The sequence below is a fragment of the Alligator mississippiensis genome, chromosome 1, assembly GCF_030867095.1.
Source record: "Alligator mississippiensis isolate rAllMis1 chromosome 1, rAllMis1, whole genome shotgun sequence".
NCBI lineage: Eukaryota > Metazoa > Chordata > Crocodylia > Alligatoridae > Alligator > Alligator mississippiensis.
Genome location: NC_081824.1, coordinates 81,867,673 through 81,886,511, shown reverse-complemented (window position 1 = coordinate 81,886,511; position 18,839 = coordinate 81,867,673). Strand labels below are relative to the sequence as shown.

At 38.5% G+C, this 18,839-nt stretch overlaps 1 protein-coding gene across 2 annotated transcripts in view; it reads right to left on the bottom strand.

Moving 5' to 3' along the window:
* Window positions 1-260: 260 nt before the first annotated feature.
* The window catches only part of MANEA (mannosidase endo-alpha), a 34,850-nt gene continuing 16,271 nt past the window's right edge, over window positions 261-18,839 (bottom strand). For both annotated transcript variants that reach the window (XM_006263125.4, XM_006263124.4), the window contains exons 4-5: window positions 10,126-10,202; window positions 261-9,351 (exon numbers count right to left, since the gene is read on the bottom strand). In XM_006263125.4, coding sequence (XP_006263187.3) covers window positions 8,715-9,351; window positions 10,126-10,202 — 714 coding nt within the window. In that variant the 3' untranslated portion in view covers window positions 261-8,714. The remainder of the gene's footprint in view (window positions 9,352-10,125; window positions 10,203-18,839) is intronic.

Genomic DNA, 18,839 nt, shown 5'->3' with positions numbered 1-18,839 from the left:
AAAATGATAACAGCATAAGGGAAGGGGGATGGAGAGTAGGTTTATTTAAGATGGGTTCAGAAACAGAACAGTTTTTTTGAGGACTTTCAACTAGTAAGTTAATAGTGTGTATTTTTCATTACACTTACCTTTGTCATGAATAAATAAAACATTGATTTAGGAATATATTCAGTGTTTGCTTATCTGTTTGTTGTAAACCTGCCACCTTTGACATCCTGATGAAAATAAACTGAAATACTACATTAAGACAGCTGCCTTCATTATGATTCACAGTTAAGATTTATTGAGCATGCATTTCATTCTGAGTAAGTGGTGGTCATCAAATATAGACAAACCAAATGACAAAAATTATTCTTTCACTTTCTTCCATTTTTCTTAGTACTATATTGTCATAGAATTACATGAAACATTATATTGTAGAGACATTTTATTAACTAAAACAGCCAGAAATATTTTTTCAGGTCTCACATTACATATCTTGCAATTTGCCACTTTAATAGAATGTCACGATTTCAAGTACATTTCATATTGGTTGAATTGTGCATTTCCTGAGACATGCATCACATTTCTTTTGACTACATCAAATCAAAATGCATGCTGTGTATACAAAATAACATATATATTAAACATCAGTGGAAATTCACTAAAATTTTAGTGATCATCAAATTTTAAGTGCAACAAGGACAAAATTGTTTAGGCTTCAAAATACCTTAGATCACCTGTAGAAACATGTTGTAATGAATATGTAAGTTAAAGTTTTAAACCATTATCTTATTAAAACACCTCTAGTTTACACTAATTGAAAAAGTATTCTCCTCAGATATTAGGGACATATTTTACCAACAAAGGGTTTATTACAGGTATTTTTCCCCACTCAAGAACTTATAGAAGTGACTATATGCATCTAGCTGCTTTTTAACCATACTAAGACAATGCACTTTGACAATCAACCAACGGTTTGGAGCCCAATCCTAGTATTTTCTCACTGGTTAATCTACCATAAAATGTTATGCCTTAGGACTGCATGGTTATTGCTATTTTTGTGCATACTAGTGTTCTCCCCTTACTTTGAAATATAAAGTAAAAAACTTGTCTTTGGATAAAACATGATAGTAGTGTGCTGTTTTTGCAAAGATCTCCAATATTTTTGTAAGCTGTTCTCTAGGGAGAACATTACTGACTGGTCTAAAAAAAAATTCAGTAGAAGTTTGTCTCGGTTCAAAACTTAAAAAAAACCATAAATTGGGCCTACTGTTTTCAGTAAATTATATTCCTAAAAATTATATACCAGTATATATTTTTGTCCTTTCATATCACATTGTACTGGCTCAATTTAAAAAAATGACTGGCATATGGAGGTTGAACAAAAAAAAAAATGGTGAAGTAAGCTTCTTTATATACAAATCAGAGCAGCAAACAGCTCCTAGGATAAACCAATATGTCAAAAGACAATTCAATTCTAAGGCAATATTGGACAGAGAATTTACTTTCTAAAATGGCTACTGTCCAGAGACTGCTATTATATCACACACTACTGGAAGAATCATAACATTTTGGCACAATTATTGTTCATGAAAGCATTCAATATTTATGTAATGACTTTCTTTTGTAACTGGAAATATCATGTGATGAAATAAGTATTTGCCAAAGACCATGTGGCATTTCACATTTCTTACATTAAGTGGTACTTTGACAAGGGGTGAAAGAATTAAGCTATACAAGTAAAATCTCTACAACAGCTAGGTCAGAAATTAAAAGCATATATAAGTACACCTTATATAGGCCTGACTACTGTACACAAAATACTGTTCATTCTTAACAACACAATAACTATGAATTTTGTAAAATATGAGCCATAAGCATCTGCTTTGCTTACAAAACATGGAGATAATCACATTTTCTCACAAAATAATGCACAACAAATAGGTTGTATTGCAATTATCTAAGAAAGCTAAGAAATAAACCCAGTTTAAAAACAAATACAAAGATTTACTATCAACAGAAGAAATAGATTATGACAATATTTTAAGAAGTTTCACAAAATGGGATAAAACGTTCAAACTGTTTACAGCACTGTTTAATATGGATTAAGGTTAAAACAGATTAGATTAATATAGATCCAGAACTTCCTTAAAAGACACAGAGCTGGAGCTAACACTTTTAGATACTGTAATAGGTCGCCCAAGAGTTTACCTTAGTTTAAGTGGTATGTTTAGTCCTCAGGTCTTTGTATCAAAAAGTCTATTTCTCTTTTATTAAGTGAACCCATAAATTTTGCAAAACAAAACACCATTATATTTTCTTTGTGCATTTGAAAAGAAAAGTAAGTTAAAATTTCTCTTTATTTCTTGCAATACATCTCTAAATACAGTTTACCTGTAAAACATTTTATAAATAAACATGAGAAACCCATGCAAAATGCTACAAAAATGTTTTTATCAGTACCCCATGCATACAGAATCTCACGATGAAAGATGCACTCAGACCCCTTCTGGTCCAAATCCACTTGTGAGATAAAATATTGTAAGACCAATGAACTATAACAATAAAGTAGATGAATCCCAGTAAGAAACTGCATTTAGAAGAGGACTAGAGCAAGCACATACCGTTACACTTTTATGACACACCTGCTCTTCCATGGCAGAAGTAGCATAGCTTTTTTAATATGTCTAAGAAACGCCCACAATTACATGACATATTAAGGCAAACTTTTTCAGATTACAGAAGAGGGATTAAGCTTCAATTCCAACCTAACCTATAAAAGTAGATGAAGCTACTTAAACAGGACAAAAATATACATGTGAGATAACAAAGCCTACATAGCATTTAATTTAAAAGTGAACTCTCTGGCTGCAGAAACATTGCTGTATGGTTTCAGTGAGTACTTTCCCACATCTTGTTTTTTTCCAGGAATAAGCCCTCAGCTATATGTCATAAGTGATTTAAAGCATTTTTATGTGAGCAGAGATATAATATGCAAAGTTTACATTAAAAATCTTCACGTTTTATTTCTTTCTAATTAATATTAACCTATACAGCATGGTAAGGTCCATTACCTGCAAGTAAGAATTATAAATATTTTAATGATGATCATTGCAATATATTGGGAAAGAAGGTCCAAAATTCAAATTTATTAACAGAGAAAAAATCACAAAAAACTAAACAAACCCCACAACAAAACAAGCAAACAAAAAACTAAGGTACTCCCTTAGATCACATTTAAGATTCAAGAATATAAAAGAACTGCTATGCTGGATCAGATCAAAGGTCCATCTAGCCCAGTATCTTGTTCCTGACCATATAAAAATGGCAGATGCTTTAAAGTAGGGGTAGGCAAACTAGTGGCTGGTCTCCATTTCCCAGCAGCCCCTGGCTGGTTTCCATGGAGACCCGAGCAGTGGCAGGGCTGCGACAGCACGGGGCCAGGATTTCCATGGAGACTCACCCCAGCAGCACTAGCAAGGCTGCACAGCTGGGCAGGGAGTTGCTCTGGGGCTGGGATCTAGCGGCAGTGAGTGTGATCCAGAGCCGGCATGTGGGCAGCAGATAGCAGTTCTGCCCCAGCTCTGAACCATGCTGTCACCGCCCTGAACCATGCAAAATCCCAGCCCCGGAGCAGCTCCCTGCCCAGCCGCACACCCTGCCAGTGCTGCTGGGAACTCTGACACCGCACTGTCACAGCCCCGCTATTGCTGGTGTCTCCATGGAAAGCGGCCTCAATGACATGAGCAGGGGCTGCTAGGAAATGGAGTCTCCTGTGGGCTGGACTTTGCCCACCTCTGCTTTAGAGCAATACTATAAAAAACCGAGCAAGTGTAGGGTGATCTAACCCTTATCATACCTTCCAGCAGTCACAGATTTAGTCCAGGTTCTAACTTCTGGTTGAACATTGCCCAAATGATAGTATTTCTTAATACTTTAAGAACTTAAGAGATACTTGAGTATCTTTCCAAGACCATTTGAGGCTTTTCTGATAACTGCTTTCATGCAGTAATACTCTCTGTTTGCTTTCTGCCCACGCTGTACATTCACGGACAGATTAGGTAAGTGCCCAATGGGATTTTCAGAATTTCCTAGGTACCCATCTTCTATTGACTCATTAGCACCTAAGGTACTCTGAAAATCTCATTAAGCATCTATCTATATCATTAGATACTTAAATATCTTAAAATGTGGCCATTAGTGCTTTTATATGAGTCTTTAAAATAATGTGGCTCCACTGCAGAGTCAATATTATCATTTTTTTTCCACTCAGAACAATATCTTCATTGTGCTATAGGGTAACAATAATTTCAAAGGCTGCCATAATCAACTCCACATAATCAAATAGGATAAGGAAAGACTCTGCAAGGAAAGCAGACAGCTAAGAATCTAGCTCTGAGAAAGCTCGAAGAAGCAATAAAGGAAAGTAGAGGTGGGGAAAGGATTAAAAAGAATACCTAAGTGGGGAAGGTAAAGGGACTTCCTACATTCAAAACCTCCAACTGCAGAGGAAATACTAGTGGTTCAAAACTTCCCTAGCTTACATCAGATGAAGCTAAAGCATCTCTTCAGTCATTGAGAGCTGTAAATGAGAAAACAATTTAGTTTCCTCAGGTTTGTAAATACATAACAAAAAAATTAAGAGTATAAAAAAAAACATAATTAGAAAGGTATACTTAGTAAAGAGATTGATACTAAAAAGTGCATAACTATGTTTCCTTAATGAAGTGGTTAATATAGAGTGGTACGGCCCAATAAGCGCTCTTAATGTTCTAGAACATATCCCACAGTCATTTAACCATATGTATCTCAGTTTATCCACCTGTAAATTAAAATTACCCTTTATGGATACTGTTATTCAGCAAAAATCATTTGAAACTCCTTAGGAATGTAGTATGAAAGCAGAAATGACTCAGAAAATATCATTTTAAAGAAACAATACTGAAAATGCACTGTAAACTATCAAACAAAATATGCATTCTCAAGCACATTGATGGTACTAAAGCTACATTTTACATTTAGTTTCTCAATAAAACAAAGACAAGTGCTACTGCATTCACTGCATATGCAAATACACATTGTACACTGTGACAGATGTACACTGAAGGAAGAACAGGATCCAAGAAGTTTTGGTAAGCATTCCCTAGGCCAGATTCTTTGAGTCCTGCACTCTGTATAAGCATTTACAGCAGGAAATGGTATGTGCTAATTATTCTGCTCTAGTAGCACTAGAATGGGGTGTAAACCCTGTTACACTTATGTTTCGGGCATAGCCCGAATTGTTCAGTATATTCTGAGCACATGTACCATATCAACCCCTTTAGGTAACACAAGCAAACAACTTGTGAGCTGCTCTGCATGGCCGAAACTGAGGCACTTCTAGGCCTATGCAGAACTTTAGGTTAATTAAGGAAAAATAATCAAACACTTTGGTATTAACAGACTGTAGGTGCCACTGGGATATTATGATAGCTGAGCAGATGTTTTGAAGATTTTGGACTTGGGTAAAGTATAGGCATTTAGGGTACTGACAGAAGTGACATTTGTCATGTGATAGGCCCCTTCACAGAAGTACACCGCTACAAAGCACTTTAAAAGTGCCCAATTGCATGATAAATTAACCTTCATGTAAGCTTCCAGCTGGGGTTTGCCCAGCTTGAACTGTAGGGGGGTAAGTGTATTGGAGCACCCCCCTCTTCCCCTCACCAAGGTGGGGGGCTCCAATCCACCTGTCCCTCCCCCCTCCTCTAGCTCAGGATGGGTAAACCCCAGCCCAGAGCTCCCTCCTCCCCACTCCCATCCTGTAGACAGCACTGAAACTGGGGGGGAGGAGGGAGGGGATTGGGGAAACAGGATGGGACACACTAGGGGAGAGAGCCTGCAGGCAGGCAGCTCCTCCTGGATTGGTTCCAAAGTGGAGCTCAATTCTCTCCCCCACCCAACAGCAAATGTCTGATGGGTCGGGGAGGATTGCTCTAACTCAGCTCTTTCCATGAAGTCCTGTGAGTTAGAATGGGGAGTTGTATGTCTGTCAGCACCCTTGAGTCTTTTGTGGATCTAACTGTAGGAGTCTATACAACATGCAGGACAATGGAGAATCTGCTCCAATTTTATGCAATACTCTTCACCTGGTGCTATGGGTCTAATGCACAGGACAAACTTTGCACCAGTCCACTGAATAGTAAGACTATGCATTGGAATAGTAAGACCAAAATGTTGCCTATGGTGCCACTTAAGACGTATGGTTTTTAAGCCTCTAATATAGGGGTCTAACTCATGTAAAGTATTACATGGTCAGTGCATATCACTGCTCCCATAATCCTCTGGGTTACAGAACAATGCTGTGGGCCAGTGACCACAGAACAATGCTGTGGGCCAGCTAGTGTAGCTTAGAAAAATTGTGAGGCAACTCCTAAGCTACATCAATGGACTGCAACTAGAGCAAAACTAACTGCAGTTGTGAGTGGTAAAAATGGTTCCTTTGCAACTTCTTCTCTAAATTGCTCCTGATGGTCCTTGGCTATAGCTGTGAATCTGAACTTGTATGTTCTTTGTGATAGCGAAGAATTTACTTCTGTTTAAAATAAACTGGCATTTCCATCCCTCTAATGTTTGGTGTTTAACAACAAAGCCATTTTAACAAATAAAATCTAGGTTGTGATCCTGGATCTATGAAACAATTAGAGCATTTCAGCACTCAAAAGCTTCATTTAAACAAAAACAGAATCTTTGAATGGTTAAGGTGATAAAAGCTGTTTTTAGCCTATTGAGAGCTGTTGAAAAAGTTTTAAAACCACCCTTCCTTTTTCAGATCAGGTGGTCACTAACAACGATTAGCAGAAATGTTCACTTGAGAGTAAATTTAAAAATACATTTTAGAAAAAAAAATGTAGCCTTTTCTAACCATAAGGTTTCACAATCCTGCCTTCTGATTTCATGGATAGATTAATAGGGGTTTTCATAGATGCAGTAAAGTCAGTGAGACTTTACAGGCATAACAGTTTCCCCATATTAACCACAGTTCAGGAATAGGACCTAATATGAGCAAAACAAACAAACAAACAAAAATCCAAATATATTATGCCACAGGTTAAGTAGTTGTTAGAGAACCCACAAGTTCTCATAAGACCAAATATTCAAATTCTATTGGTCCAAGGGTGCAGACTTTTTTATTCAGGCCTAGATTATTAGACAGAGATGAGCCCAGACTGACTCTCTCAAGGTCTGGCATTTCAGAAATAACAAGAACTACAAGTGAATGACTCATGAAATTTGAAGGCTGAGATTCTCAGTATGAGGCCATGTCTATCAGGTACGTGTACCAAGTTTGACACCAACATCCTCAAGTATGCATGATGGGTTGGCTGATCCACAAATCAAAAACTGTGAATCTGCTTCTGTTTGTCACTGTGGGTGGGTTAATTAGCATAAGGGTAGGATAACTACTCCTGTCACTCAGTAATGGCAATTAGCTTGTTGGATACACAAATGCAGCTACTCTCTTTCTAGTTTAGGAGGCAGCTTGTCTCCAGTAATGCCATGTGTTTGAGGGTGCTGTGGCTGGCATAGTAAATTTATACACAGACCCGGCCATAAGCACTTATTTATAGTTAAGGAGGTTGTGAAATAAAATAAGAATAATAATTTTGCTTTATTTTTGTCTAGAACTCGAATTAAGACATGATTTGTTAAGCGCTGTCTTAAGTACAGCAAAAAAGCAATGAACTGTCTGAAAAGTTGAAATGTCAGATTTCAAAGGGCAACAGACAAATTTGTTCTAATGGCTAGTGTGCTATGTTCTCCTAAAATCATGAAGGAAAGAAAGACTATCTCTGAAAGATGATCTGTTGAATATGTGACTTATAATATTTAAATCTTTACCCAAACATTAGTTCTTAGTCTGCAATCAGTAAGAAAACAAAAAATTTATCATTGGTGAAAATGAAATAAAATCTTGGGTAAGATTGATTCTCCCCCACTCCCCCAGCGATTCATTATTCTGATACCTCTTTCCTTTGCATCTTTAATTAGTGTTCTTTTGTTAATCCTCATCTGGTTGGAAAATTTCAATTACTTTTGTTGACATTTACTATCAACATGACTGTGGATCAGAATCAAAACAACACTGATCTGGAGGTAAACTGATAAGCTTTCACTGAATGTCTGAACCCAGAATCTTTAAAAACCATAAATTTCAAAACCAGTTTTGGGTATTATAATCACAGAAAAGCTAAATGTTAAAGGGAATATGCATCGGGAACAAAAGGCAGATAGGGTATATTACATTTTACACAGCAGGCATTTATCCTGCATGAAATTAATGACAAAACTGTAATCAAAGCACTGTCATCTAAAACACAACTATACAGCAGCAAAAGGTAATGAATGAGATTTTCTTATTCTACTTGAGTCACCTATGTGTTATTTTAGGCAGACTTCTGCTAGCATTATGTGCATACTATGAATTAGAAAATATCTAGCTTTTCCCAAAATATCCATTTGCAATATCCTAAAGGCTAAAAAGCCGATATTGCTCCTTACTGCTATTTTTAATCCCACAAAGTCTAATAAATGTACAATAATAGTGCATATATTACATTCAAAGGCTAAAACAATTTCTTTGAGTATATCCATGATGACACACACACATTTATTGATTGAATTAGAACTCCCAGTGTAATTTCCACCTCTACGATAGATGCATTGTACTAAAAAACAAGGACCATAGCAGTTCACATGAGCCACTGTTCTTTTTCCTTTCTATATTTCTCAGACCACTTGAGAGTGAGTTCAAGATAAATATTTGGTTTATGGGGTTTATAATCCAGGTAAACTACCTGTCCAGTCTTTTTGGGAATAGCTTTTTCAATTTGAGTTCCTTCATGCCATTCATTAAAAGAGGTGATGGAAATAATTTCTGGCCGCACCAAAAGGGCTGCATTATAAGCAGTTTCATAATATTTCCCATTGACACGATTACGGGTGTTGTGGTTGTTCCATGGTCGGATACTGGTATCTGCATAACCTGGTCCCACACTTGGAATGAACATTAAGTTGTTACTGTCACAAAAGGATTTTAGGCTTGCCCAATTATGGTGAGACGAGCCATAAGAAAAGCCATTGGTGGCAAAGTATGTATAAATTCCATCAAAACCACTTCTGTGGATTTCATGTTTATGTTTTTCTTCTACTAGAAGTGCAATGAACAATCCATCATATGGAGTATTGCGAATGCTTTGTGATCCAGAAACAGTTAACAGATTTGCCCACATTTCAGGTATTGTTACGTAAGAATCATAAACATAAAACATGGGAAGCGTTCTGCCTGTGCTGGTCTTATGCCTGTAAAAGGCTGGATGTCCTCCATATCTATAAAGGAAGCAAGTAAAAGTATGATTAAATATTGATAAATAATATGCCATTTGGGAGAAAATCCTTGCCAGATTCAGGATTGAAGGTTTTTGGTGAAATTTAAAACTAGATGCATTTGTTTTGACAACAAGGCCATTCACTTATTTTTGACTTGCTACATGCTAGAAGGGTACATACTGAATACTGCAAAGAGCTAATAAATTAATGTTGTAGATTACTTATCTAGTGTCAAGTCTTACAAATAACTATCACTCTTCTCTCAAAGAAAAACATACCAACTCACTGCATCAATACGAAAGATACTATAAGTGACAGAAATAAACAAAATAACTAGTAGCTCTTCAAATCTCATGCTGGATTAGATTAAAGCATTATTGGTCAGCCTTTAGAATTCTGGCTGTCAACCTGTCACCTTAGAAAATTCTTTAAGAAAAACCATGTATGAATGGCACAAATTTTAAATGAAAACAGTTAAAATCATCAGCTTGAGGTGTCAAGAAGTGCGTTATAATAATAAATACTAACTGATGTTGTCATTTGTATTCCTATGCATAATTCGTGTCCTAACACTTGATGGATCTTATTAATGGATGGATCTAAAAATGATAGATCTTATTGTTCTGAGTTGTCATTACATTATGAACAAAATAGTTCCTTTAGTTTTCTTCAGTATTCTCACATCAAATTATATGAAGCCCAAGTTACATTATAATTTCAAAATATTATATGAAACTGTGTCTGTGATAACCCCAAATTTTAGAAACTACTTACTTGTCTATTATGTACTTGACATTGTTGTACATACTGCGATCATCTCTATCTTTGTAGGGCTCAATATGAAAAGTGACCTATAAGATAAAATGCAACATATATTTGAAAATATTATGAAATATCATAAAGCATCCAGTTTTGTATCTCTTTCAAATATTACATCAGTAGCATTACATAAGGAGAAACTATAACAAATTTCATTATGCTAGCTGTGCAATTTACTTAAGACAATTTTACCTGGAAAAAAATCTAAGTAGGAATCATCACTTTTGGACCTAGGTTATTTATACCAATTCTACATGATTCAGAAAAAAAAATGAAATTCCTACTCCATTAGTAGTATTATATAAATTACTACTTTCTTGATCCATAGGATATTGTGAGTAATAAAATGTTAGTAAAAAAAAGTGTAAAATAGAGGGTTATTCTAAGCTAGTTAAATAAACAAAGTTTATCTGTTTACATGTCAAAAACTGATTATAACTGATGAAAAATGTTTATATTCAATTTCTAAACAATACATTCCAGTTGTTGTTGATAATATTTCTCCAAGGAGAGCTTTCAGTAACAAATTAGATTTTAAGATGCAGGATGTGAGAACTTTGGCTTTCATTTAGAATTTTATAGACTCATCAACGGCAATAAACATTTAGGACTAAATCTAATATATTGTATTGCTACTGTTCCAAATTTCAAGCTTGGGGCTTATGAAATATTTTATGCTATAAAATGTCATCTCATTTCAAAGTAAAAAGTCCATTGTTTTGAACTATCCAATTAAAGAGAAGAGTATATTACATTAATCACTGCTGCTAGTTTTTCAGAAGCAATTTTTAGGCTACAATGCTTTTAATGAAAACAATATTTAGCTACTCACTATAACAATATCAAATTTCATTTCAGTGAGACAATATTTTTGTTAGTCACAAAGCAAGTAAAATAGAAACAGACTTAACTGCTAGGATTGTTAATTTTCCCTCAGCTATCCTATTATTTCATTTTTAACTTCAGTCAAAGAGAAAAAAAAGTCATACGCGACTAAAACACTACCGTTAACATCTTGGTATATTCTACATTAAACCTTGTATCATTCTCTTTAGAGTGAAGGTAGTTTCTTTTCCATGTTGATTTTGAATGTATTGATGGGTCGATTCTTTTTTAATTATAACCATTTGCTTGCTCATATTTCAAGAATGCTTACAAAGTACAGTACTAAAGATGATATTCACTGTATTTTGAACAAACACTGTATACAGACACAGAAAAATTATAGCAATGATACTGAAGGCATATTGCTTGATAGCTTTTCTTTTTAATTTTGCTTCAGTTGCTTTAACAGTTGAGGGGAAAATACACTTTATTTTATTCAACCAAAAAAGAGAATGATAAGGAACAGTGGGGCTCAAACCTTTCGCCCAGTGGGCTGGATGGGTGATGCCCAATGCAACTGCAGACTCAATTGCAGCTGGCAGTCCTGATTCGGCACCCAGACCTGGCACACAGAGCCCCACCTTGCTGCACGGGGGAGAGCGGGGGCAGCTGCACAGGAGGAGCCATAACTCATTCCCAATCCAGCCACACAGGGAGAAAACAGGACTTGGCCCCAACCCCCTGCATAAGGGTTAGGAATTTAGCAGAGCCAGAGGGTAGTAGTATTAAATTGACACCACTCCCCTGCTGCAAAACTTCCAACCTGCAGGCTAGAGGCCATTGCTTCACAGGCTGGATTCAGCTTACAGGCTGCGCACCTTTGGTCTAGATCAGGGGTAGGCAATGTTTTTGACCGGAGTCCCGAAAAAACTGCAATGTCTATCTTGTAAAGTGCCGGACTGCCAGCATGCCAGAAAAACAAAACCAGGATGCTGGGTACATGGTAGGATGCACTGCATATTAATATAGTTAATAAATCAGAATTGTGTTTCTCCTCCCCCCCCCTCCCCCCCCCACCAAACAGTAAATGCCAGGCTTTCTAAAAATTCTAATCCTGGTGACAAGAAATAAAACTTCATGTACTACCTTTGTTGTTGTGTATTTTTTTATTTTTTTTTGTTAAGCATGTTGTGATCAGACAGAAGGAGAAGGGAGGGGATGGCAGGTGACAGAGAGAGAAAGAGGAGAGGAGAGAGAAGGGAGAGAAAATAGGGTGTTACTACTAGGATTCTTTTTGCCAGAGCCCTACAAGGATTGACACAGCAACTTGTCCAATGTGGTATCAAGTGAACTTTAATAGTAACCCCTAAGCTTTATTACAAGTTTTTTTTCCCCATAATATGACATGGCAAGTGGTTCCTTATATGTTACAGCAACGACCTTTGGGTGTACCAGGCTTTGGGTCCCCCACTGGGTGTGTGGGATCTTAGTTTCTGGAATCCCTGCTGTTCAAACAAGAATTCGAAGGTTGCTCCCGATTCCCCAGGGTGGCAACACAAAACACACACTGTCTCTTTGTTTGTCCACTACTTTTGTAACTTTCTGACCTCGGACTGTGTAATCCCCTGGTCTGTGCCAAGCATTCCTTATATGGTGCACCAATCCCCTGGCACTGTGCCAGGCACATTCCTTATAGGGAACCTGTTGTGCCTTGCTTGCCTAGTGCCCAATCACAGCACTCACATCTCCCAGTGCCACAGAAGGCACTTTGTTCAATTTTGTTGCTTAGTTTCAGAAAGGCCTGGACTATGGCCTTAGCATAACTCAATTTGCCCACCACAGAGGCGAGAGAGAGAGAAAAAGTAAAAACGAAGAGAGAAGAGAGAAAGAAAAAGCAAACAAGAGGAGAGAAAAAGAGGGAGAGAAAGAAAAAAGAGAATGCAGGGATGTTGTTTCTGTTCTGCTGACCTTGCCCTCACGTCTGTGGTGGTGCAGAGAGTTTCACAAAGCTTAACAAACTCAGCCACAGGCACTGAGAGTGTCCGTGCCTGTGTTTTCCTCACCCTACCCCCAGTCCCTGCTGGGATGCTGAGAGCTGTGGCTGCTTCAGAGCCCAGAGCAGCAACTTAAAAAAAAAAAATTTTTTAACCATTTTCCTTGGCACACCTCCTGGATGATCCTGCTTGGGGGGGGAGGGGGGGGCGGGGAGGGGGGTTGGACTAGATGATCTCCTGAGGTTGCTTCTAACCCTAAATTTTGTATGATTTTATGATTAATGAACATAGCACAAAAGGAAAATACAACTGTTTTAAACTTAAACTTACTGGCTAAGGAAGCTATTATATTTGGGCTAATGAAAAAATTAACAACAGAAAAGAAACCTAGCAATCAGAAAATATGGATATAAAAGATAAGAGAAGTACCCACAATGGAAGAGCTGCTTGACCTTATGCTGGTGTTGAGAGCAAATTCAGGCCTGGATCATGGAACTCTGTTAAGTAGATCAGCAGATGACCACTACCTGACCCACCCTCTGCAGTGATGTCAGCTACCTGCAGAGGCCCTGGAACAGAGTGCCGTGCACACACCCACATCCTGAGTGCAGAGCCTGAGTGAATGGGGTCCACTACCCATATAAAAGGGGGCTCTGATTGACAGGTCAGTGTGTGTGAGACTGCGACTGTGTGGTGTGGCTGGACTGAGAGCTTGACTGAGAGGTCTGTGTGAGTTTTTGGGGTGTGGAGAGGCCCTGAGGGATTGAAGGAAGGTGTTTGGTGAGGGAATTGGTGGTTGCGTTGGTAGGGTGAGAAACTGGAGTGAGAGTTAGGATACAGTGACTAGTTTCTTTGGCCGGTGCACCATGGAGGCATGTCATGCTAGATTTCAGTGACCTGTGAGGCTCCATCTATCTCCTCCCCGCATTGTGAACTTTCACTGGAGGTAGATAGGGTTCGCCTCCCGGGTTTCTTTCCCTCCAGGTGTGTGTATCACATAAATCAGCAGCCCTCTACTTCCCATTGTAAGTATTACCCATTCCTTTTCTCCCTCACTCTTGTCCTGGTTGTGGGTTACTCCTCGTCTGCGAGGGGAAGGTAAGCCCTACTGAGCAGTAGCCTGAGGAGCAGACCATGCTTGGGAGACCAGAGGCAGGGACACGAGCCTAACAAAGTTTCCTTGAGTAAATATTATATTGTTGTATCGGTAAGGTTCATTGTGGGAATGGGTGTGTAGATGTATTGCTTGCTTACTTGTTGTTTGTTGCAATTATTAAACCATTTTATTTGCATATCTTTAGCAGTTTTTTTAGCGATTATTAATTAAAACCAGTGATAGATATGGACAGGGTGAAGACCCACCATATCTTTTTGGGGAGAGATCCAAGAGGAAGCAGCTGTTTGGGTCTGCTTTATAATTTGGTTTAAAAAAGAGTGATCTTTCTCTCAGAGCACTGGCCGGAGACAACTGTTACCAGCAGTGTAACTAAAAAGGAGCAAGCAAAGCACCCCAGGAGCTAACTTTATAAACAGCAGTTAAACCAGCAGTATTGAACCTTTTTCAGTTGACATACACCTTGGTCTCAGAGTGAGACTTCATGTACCCCCTAGGAGCGATGTTTCCAGTGTGAGGTTGAGGCATGGAGCAGAAGTAGAATATTTGGCTTATGCATGTACGTTTTACAGCAGTAAACCCCCAGCAATTTCAAACTGTTAAGATTTTTTTTAGGCCCTTCAACCTGTATTGGACAATGTATGAAATATATCTCATGTATCCCCTGATAAGGCTTCACATACCTCCTAGGGGTACATGCACCCCCAGGTCAGAACGGCTGAGTTAAACTATCAATAAACCTTGCTTCCCAATTATTCTTAATTGAAATTAGATCTAAGTCAGGCTCTGGCTTTATAAGAACAAATTTCATAAACAGGGAAGAGGATCTTCCCCACCCTGAAGGGAAAGCTTTTAATTAAGTGGACTCATAGATGGGACTGGTGTCATATTCTACTTGGAGCAAAAAATCAATCAGAAAATATAAATCCAGAATTTATCAGAAATGTATTAGAATGTTATGTTACAAAACTGTTATTCAGTATATTTTTTCAATGGTGCAGCATTTACTGATTACTATAAGTACTTAAGACTGAAATTATTTTAAAATTATAATTGTGAATAATGTAAAAATAGTCTAACTGCTTTACTTTGGATAAATGAACATCCATTTCTGCTTGTAGATCATCCTTAACCCTTCAAAAGAGTGAGCCACAATGTATCTATTAAGGAGACATGGGATGAGTTTCTGCCATGCTTTCTTCTACTATACTATGGTGTCAGTATCTACTAAGGTTGTTTCATGAGAAGATGTGAAACACCAATAGTCACAAGGCTCAACATTCATATTATGATCCAAGTTCTCCCCTGGTAACTCTCCTATATCTTTATATCAAACTCAGATTCTCAATGTTTCAGATTCTGTTGTAGGATAGAAACACTTTAAATTCAAGATTGTTGTTTTAGAATATAATATTTGTAATATTTTGAATGTTTTCTGAAGCCAAGATGTGACTATGAAAGTGAAAAGGATTCTCATAATAAGTGGAATACAGATTGACCTCTGATATCATCTGAAGCAGGACACTTGAGCAACAATTGCTCCAGGAGAATAACTTCCAGCAGGTGTGGGCTGGTAACGACTAATACCAAACTGTAAGACAACTTAAACTCTGCAAGCCTAGAAGGTGAGACATGAAATTGGCCGAGGTATTCTTCTGCAACAAATATAGCATACTTCCAGCACTGAAAGCATCTCAAATGTGCAAGCAAGTATTTTTAAGATCCACAGTGCATTTCCACTACCCCTCATCTTATAAGCCAAGACCTTTATAAGTTAAAATTTTAATTTTCCTTGAGAAAGGGAATCCAACTCTTATAAAAAGGAATCCTGAATGGATGCATCTTTACAGGTACTGGATTCTCAGTTTTAATTTTTCTTGTAAAAGGTAGTCATATTTTATTTACTCTAAACAAACTGCACAATATGGAATATGGTCAAATTAACAAAGTGGTAGAAACCTCTACCTGTAAATTAATTTTTGAACAAGCATTTCTCAATCTGGAAGCTGCAATAATGCTAGGCCATGTACAGACATTCAGTTTCTGCATTCAGTCACTGCTCTCCCAGTAGAAACCATGAGTGTACAGATATTCAGGATTTCTCTCCCAAAGCAAAACTGGACACTCCAGAAAAAACAACCAACCAGGAACAACCAGAGTTAAATGGCTCCCAAGAGAGTTTCTCCAGGGAGACTGAATTTCTGTATGTTTACCTTCCGAGTGAAGCCATAGCAGAGTCCTCAGGCTTCCCAATGTGTTTTGCTTCCAGCCCCCAGACAGGTCCAGGGAGACAGTGTGTCACTTGGGCTGGATTCTACTGCTCCTGCTGAACAGGGAGCTCCTTCTCAATCCCCAGATTGTGCTGCAAAGGGCCCCAGCCTGTGAGACAGTTTGTGTCAGTGAATCAGTGTTGCCCTGTACACTTCTGTCATCTGTCACAAGGCAGATTAGGGAACCTGCAAAGTGGGCCAAGATGTGTGCACAGGGACCCCCTGGCTGTGGAGCACCTCAGCATTTTAAATGTCTGTTCAGGGGTCACCAGGTAAGTTTTTCTACCATGAAAAAAGCCACTAGAATTACTCCAGATCATTTAAATATGTATACACAGTCCTAATCTGTGCATTTAATTTTTCCTTTTACTGCTACTGTATGTAGTAATTTTTTGTTATATACTTTCATGAGCCACTCAAGATACAAAGTTAAAAGAAATGGGGAGAGAGTTTTTTGGTAGCGTACACTTAAGACTTGGTTTTAATTACACAAAAGAAATGATAGTAGATGAAATTTGAAAGGTCATTTTCCTACTATGACCATTGCTTTTAGGGACACATAGTAGTAGTTGGTATATATTACAATTTTCACAGAATATCAGAGCATTTTATAAACATACATTATATTTCAATACTTGGCCGAGGTAATTATTGTTTTATTCAGCTATAAAAAACTGATATAGGGACACACAGGGAAGAAGGAAGATTCAAACAGAAAACAGTAAATTGACCTATATACTACAGCAAGTTGCTGAGAAACTCAGGAACCCTGACTCCACATCCCCTTCAACACTTGATTAACACCAACTTTAATCACCCATGAAAATTTAACATGAACAGATATTCCGTAAACTTGAACTGAATAATAATGTTTCACAGATTTCACATACATTAAGGCTGGAAGGGACCCCGGAAGATCATCGAGTTGGGCCCCCTGCCCAAGGGGCAGGAAGTAAGTTGGGGTCACAGGATCCCAGCAAGATAAACATCCAATTTTTTCTTGACGGCGTTCTAAGTAGGTGCTTGAACGACCTCTGATGGCAGGCTATTCCAGACCTTGGGTGCTCAGACAGTAAAGAAATTCTTCCTTATGTCTAACCTGAAATGGTCTTGCAGAAGTTTATAACTGTTTGACCTTGTCATCCCTTGGGGGGCTGAGGTGAACAACTGTTCCCCCAGATCCTGGTGAACACCCCTGATAAACTTATAAGTGGCCATCAGATAGCCCCCAAGCCTGTGCTTTTCAAGGCTGAAGAGTCCCATAGCTCTCACCCTGTTGTTGTAAGGTCTGTTTTCCTGACCTCTGATCATGCGTGTGGCTCTTCTCTGGACTCTCTCAAGCTTCTTCACATCCTTTTTGAATTGTGGAGCCCAAAACTGGAGGCAGTACTCCAGCTGCAGCCTCACCAAGGCCAAGTACAATGGGAGTGTAGCAGAAAGCCCCTTTTCTTCTTGCCTGCAGTTGCTCTCCCCTCCTTGGATATGTTTTTCCTCTTCTACCTTTTCTTCCTTCCTTCCTCTTTCTTTCACTTTAAGATAAGGAATTGTATTCTGAAATTTGTGTGTGCGCATTTTGTATCTCCCCTTGTATTTTGGTATTTTTATCTATTTGTGCGCCATGGCATTACTTCTGTAGCTTATATTTTATACTCCTCACCTTTCAACTAAATGTGTTTAGTTTCATAAGTAAGTTATACATTGTAACAATGTTAACAAGGGCAGGAATCAAACTACCCTTCCCTGTATCAGGCTGGCCCCTGAAAGAGCAAGTGAATCAGTGATTGAATGTGTAACACGGTAGCAGGCAGCAATTAACACCCAAGGAAACTGCTGATCAACCAACGGAAGAACTCATTAGAAGACAATGTAGCAACTGGGAATCTCTAAATGTCACTGATCAAGGGCTAGAAGCCCTGGCCCGAGTTAATCAATGCCGGGGACCAACTTTTGGGCTGAATATCTCCAGATCGACCACTCCCAGAGCCCTATTCAAAATTCATCAACGGACTCCCAAACCTGCACGTACATGCGGACGACCCCTGGGGCTGACAGATGCCATCCAGTAGCCACCGAGGGGGGAAGTCCCACGAGGGTCAACAATCCCTGGATTGGGCAAACCTGAAAACTGGGGAGTCACCAAAGTCTGCCAAAGACAGATAAAAAGCAGTGAAAAGTGACCCTCAGTGGCGCCCTCTTGATCTCCAAATCGACCAGACCTGTCCAGCCAGAAGGACCAGCCGGTGACCCCTTTTGGAGGATAACACCACGCTGAAAGAAGCCTCAACTGGCCATCAACGGCAGACTCCAGCGCTTGTAGGATAGGTATACCGGACTCTTGTAGCTTGCTAGTGTGTGTGTGTGTGTGTGTGTGTGTGTGTGTGTGTGTGTGTGTGTGTGTGTGTGAGAACCAGCCCCAAGTTTTATGAGTTAACTTCATTATAGTGTTTCAATCCGCCTAATAAACCA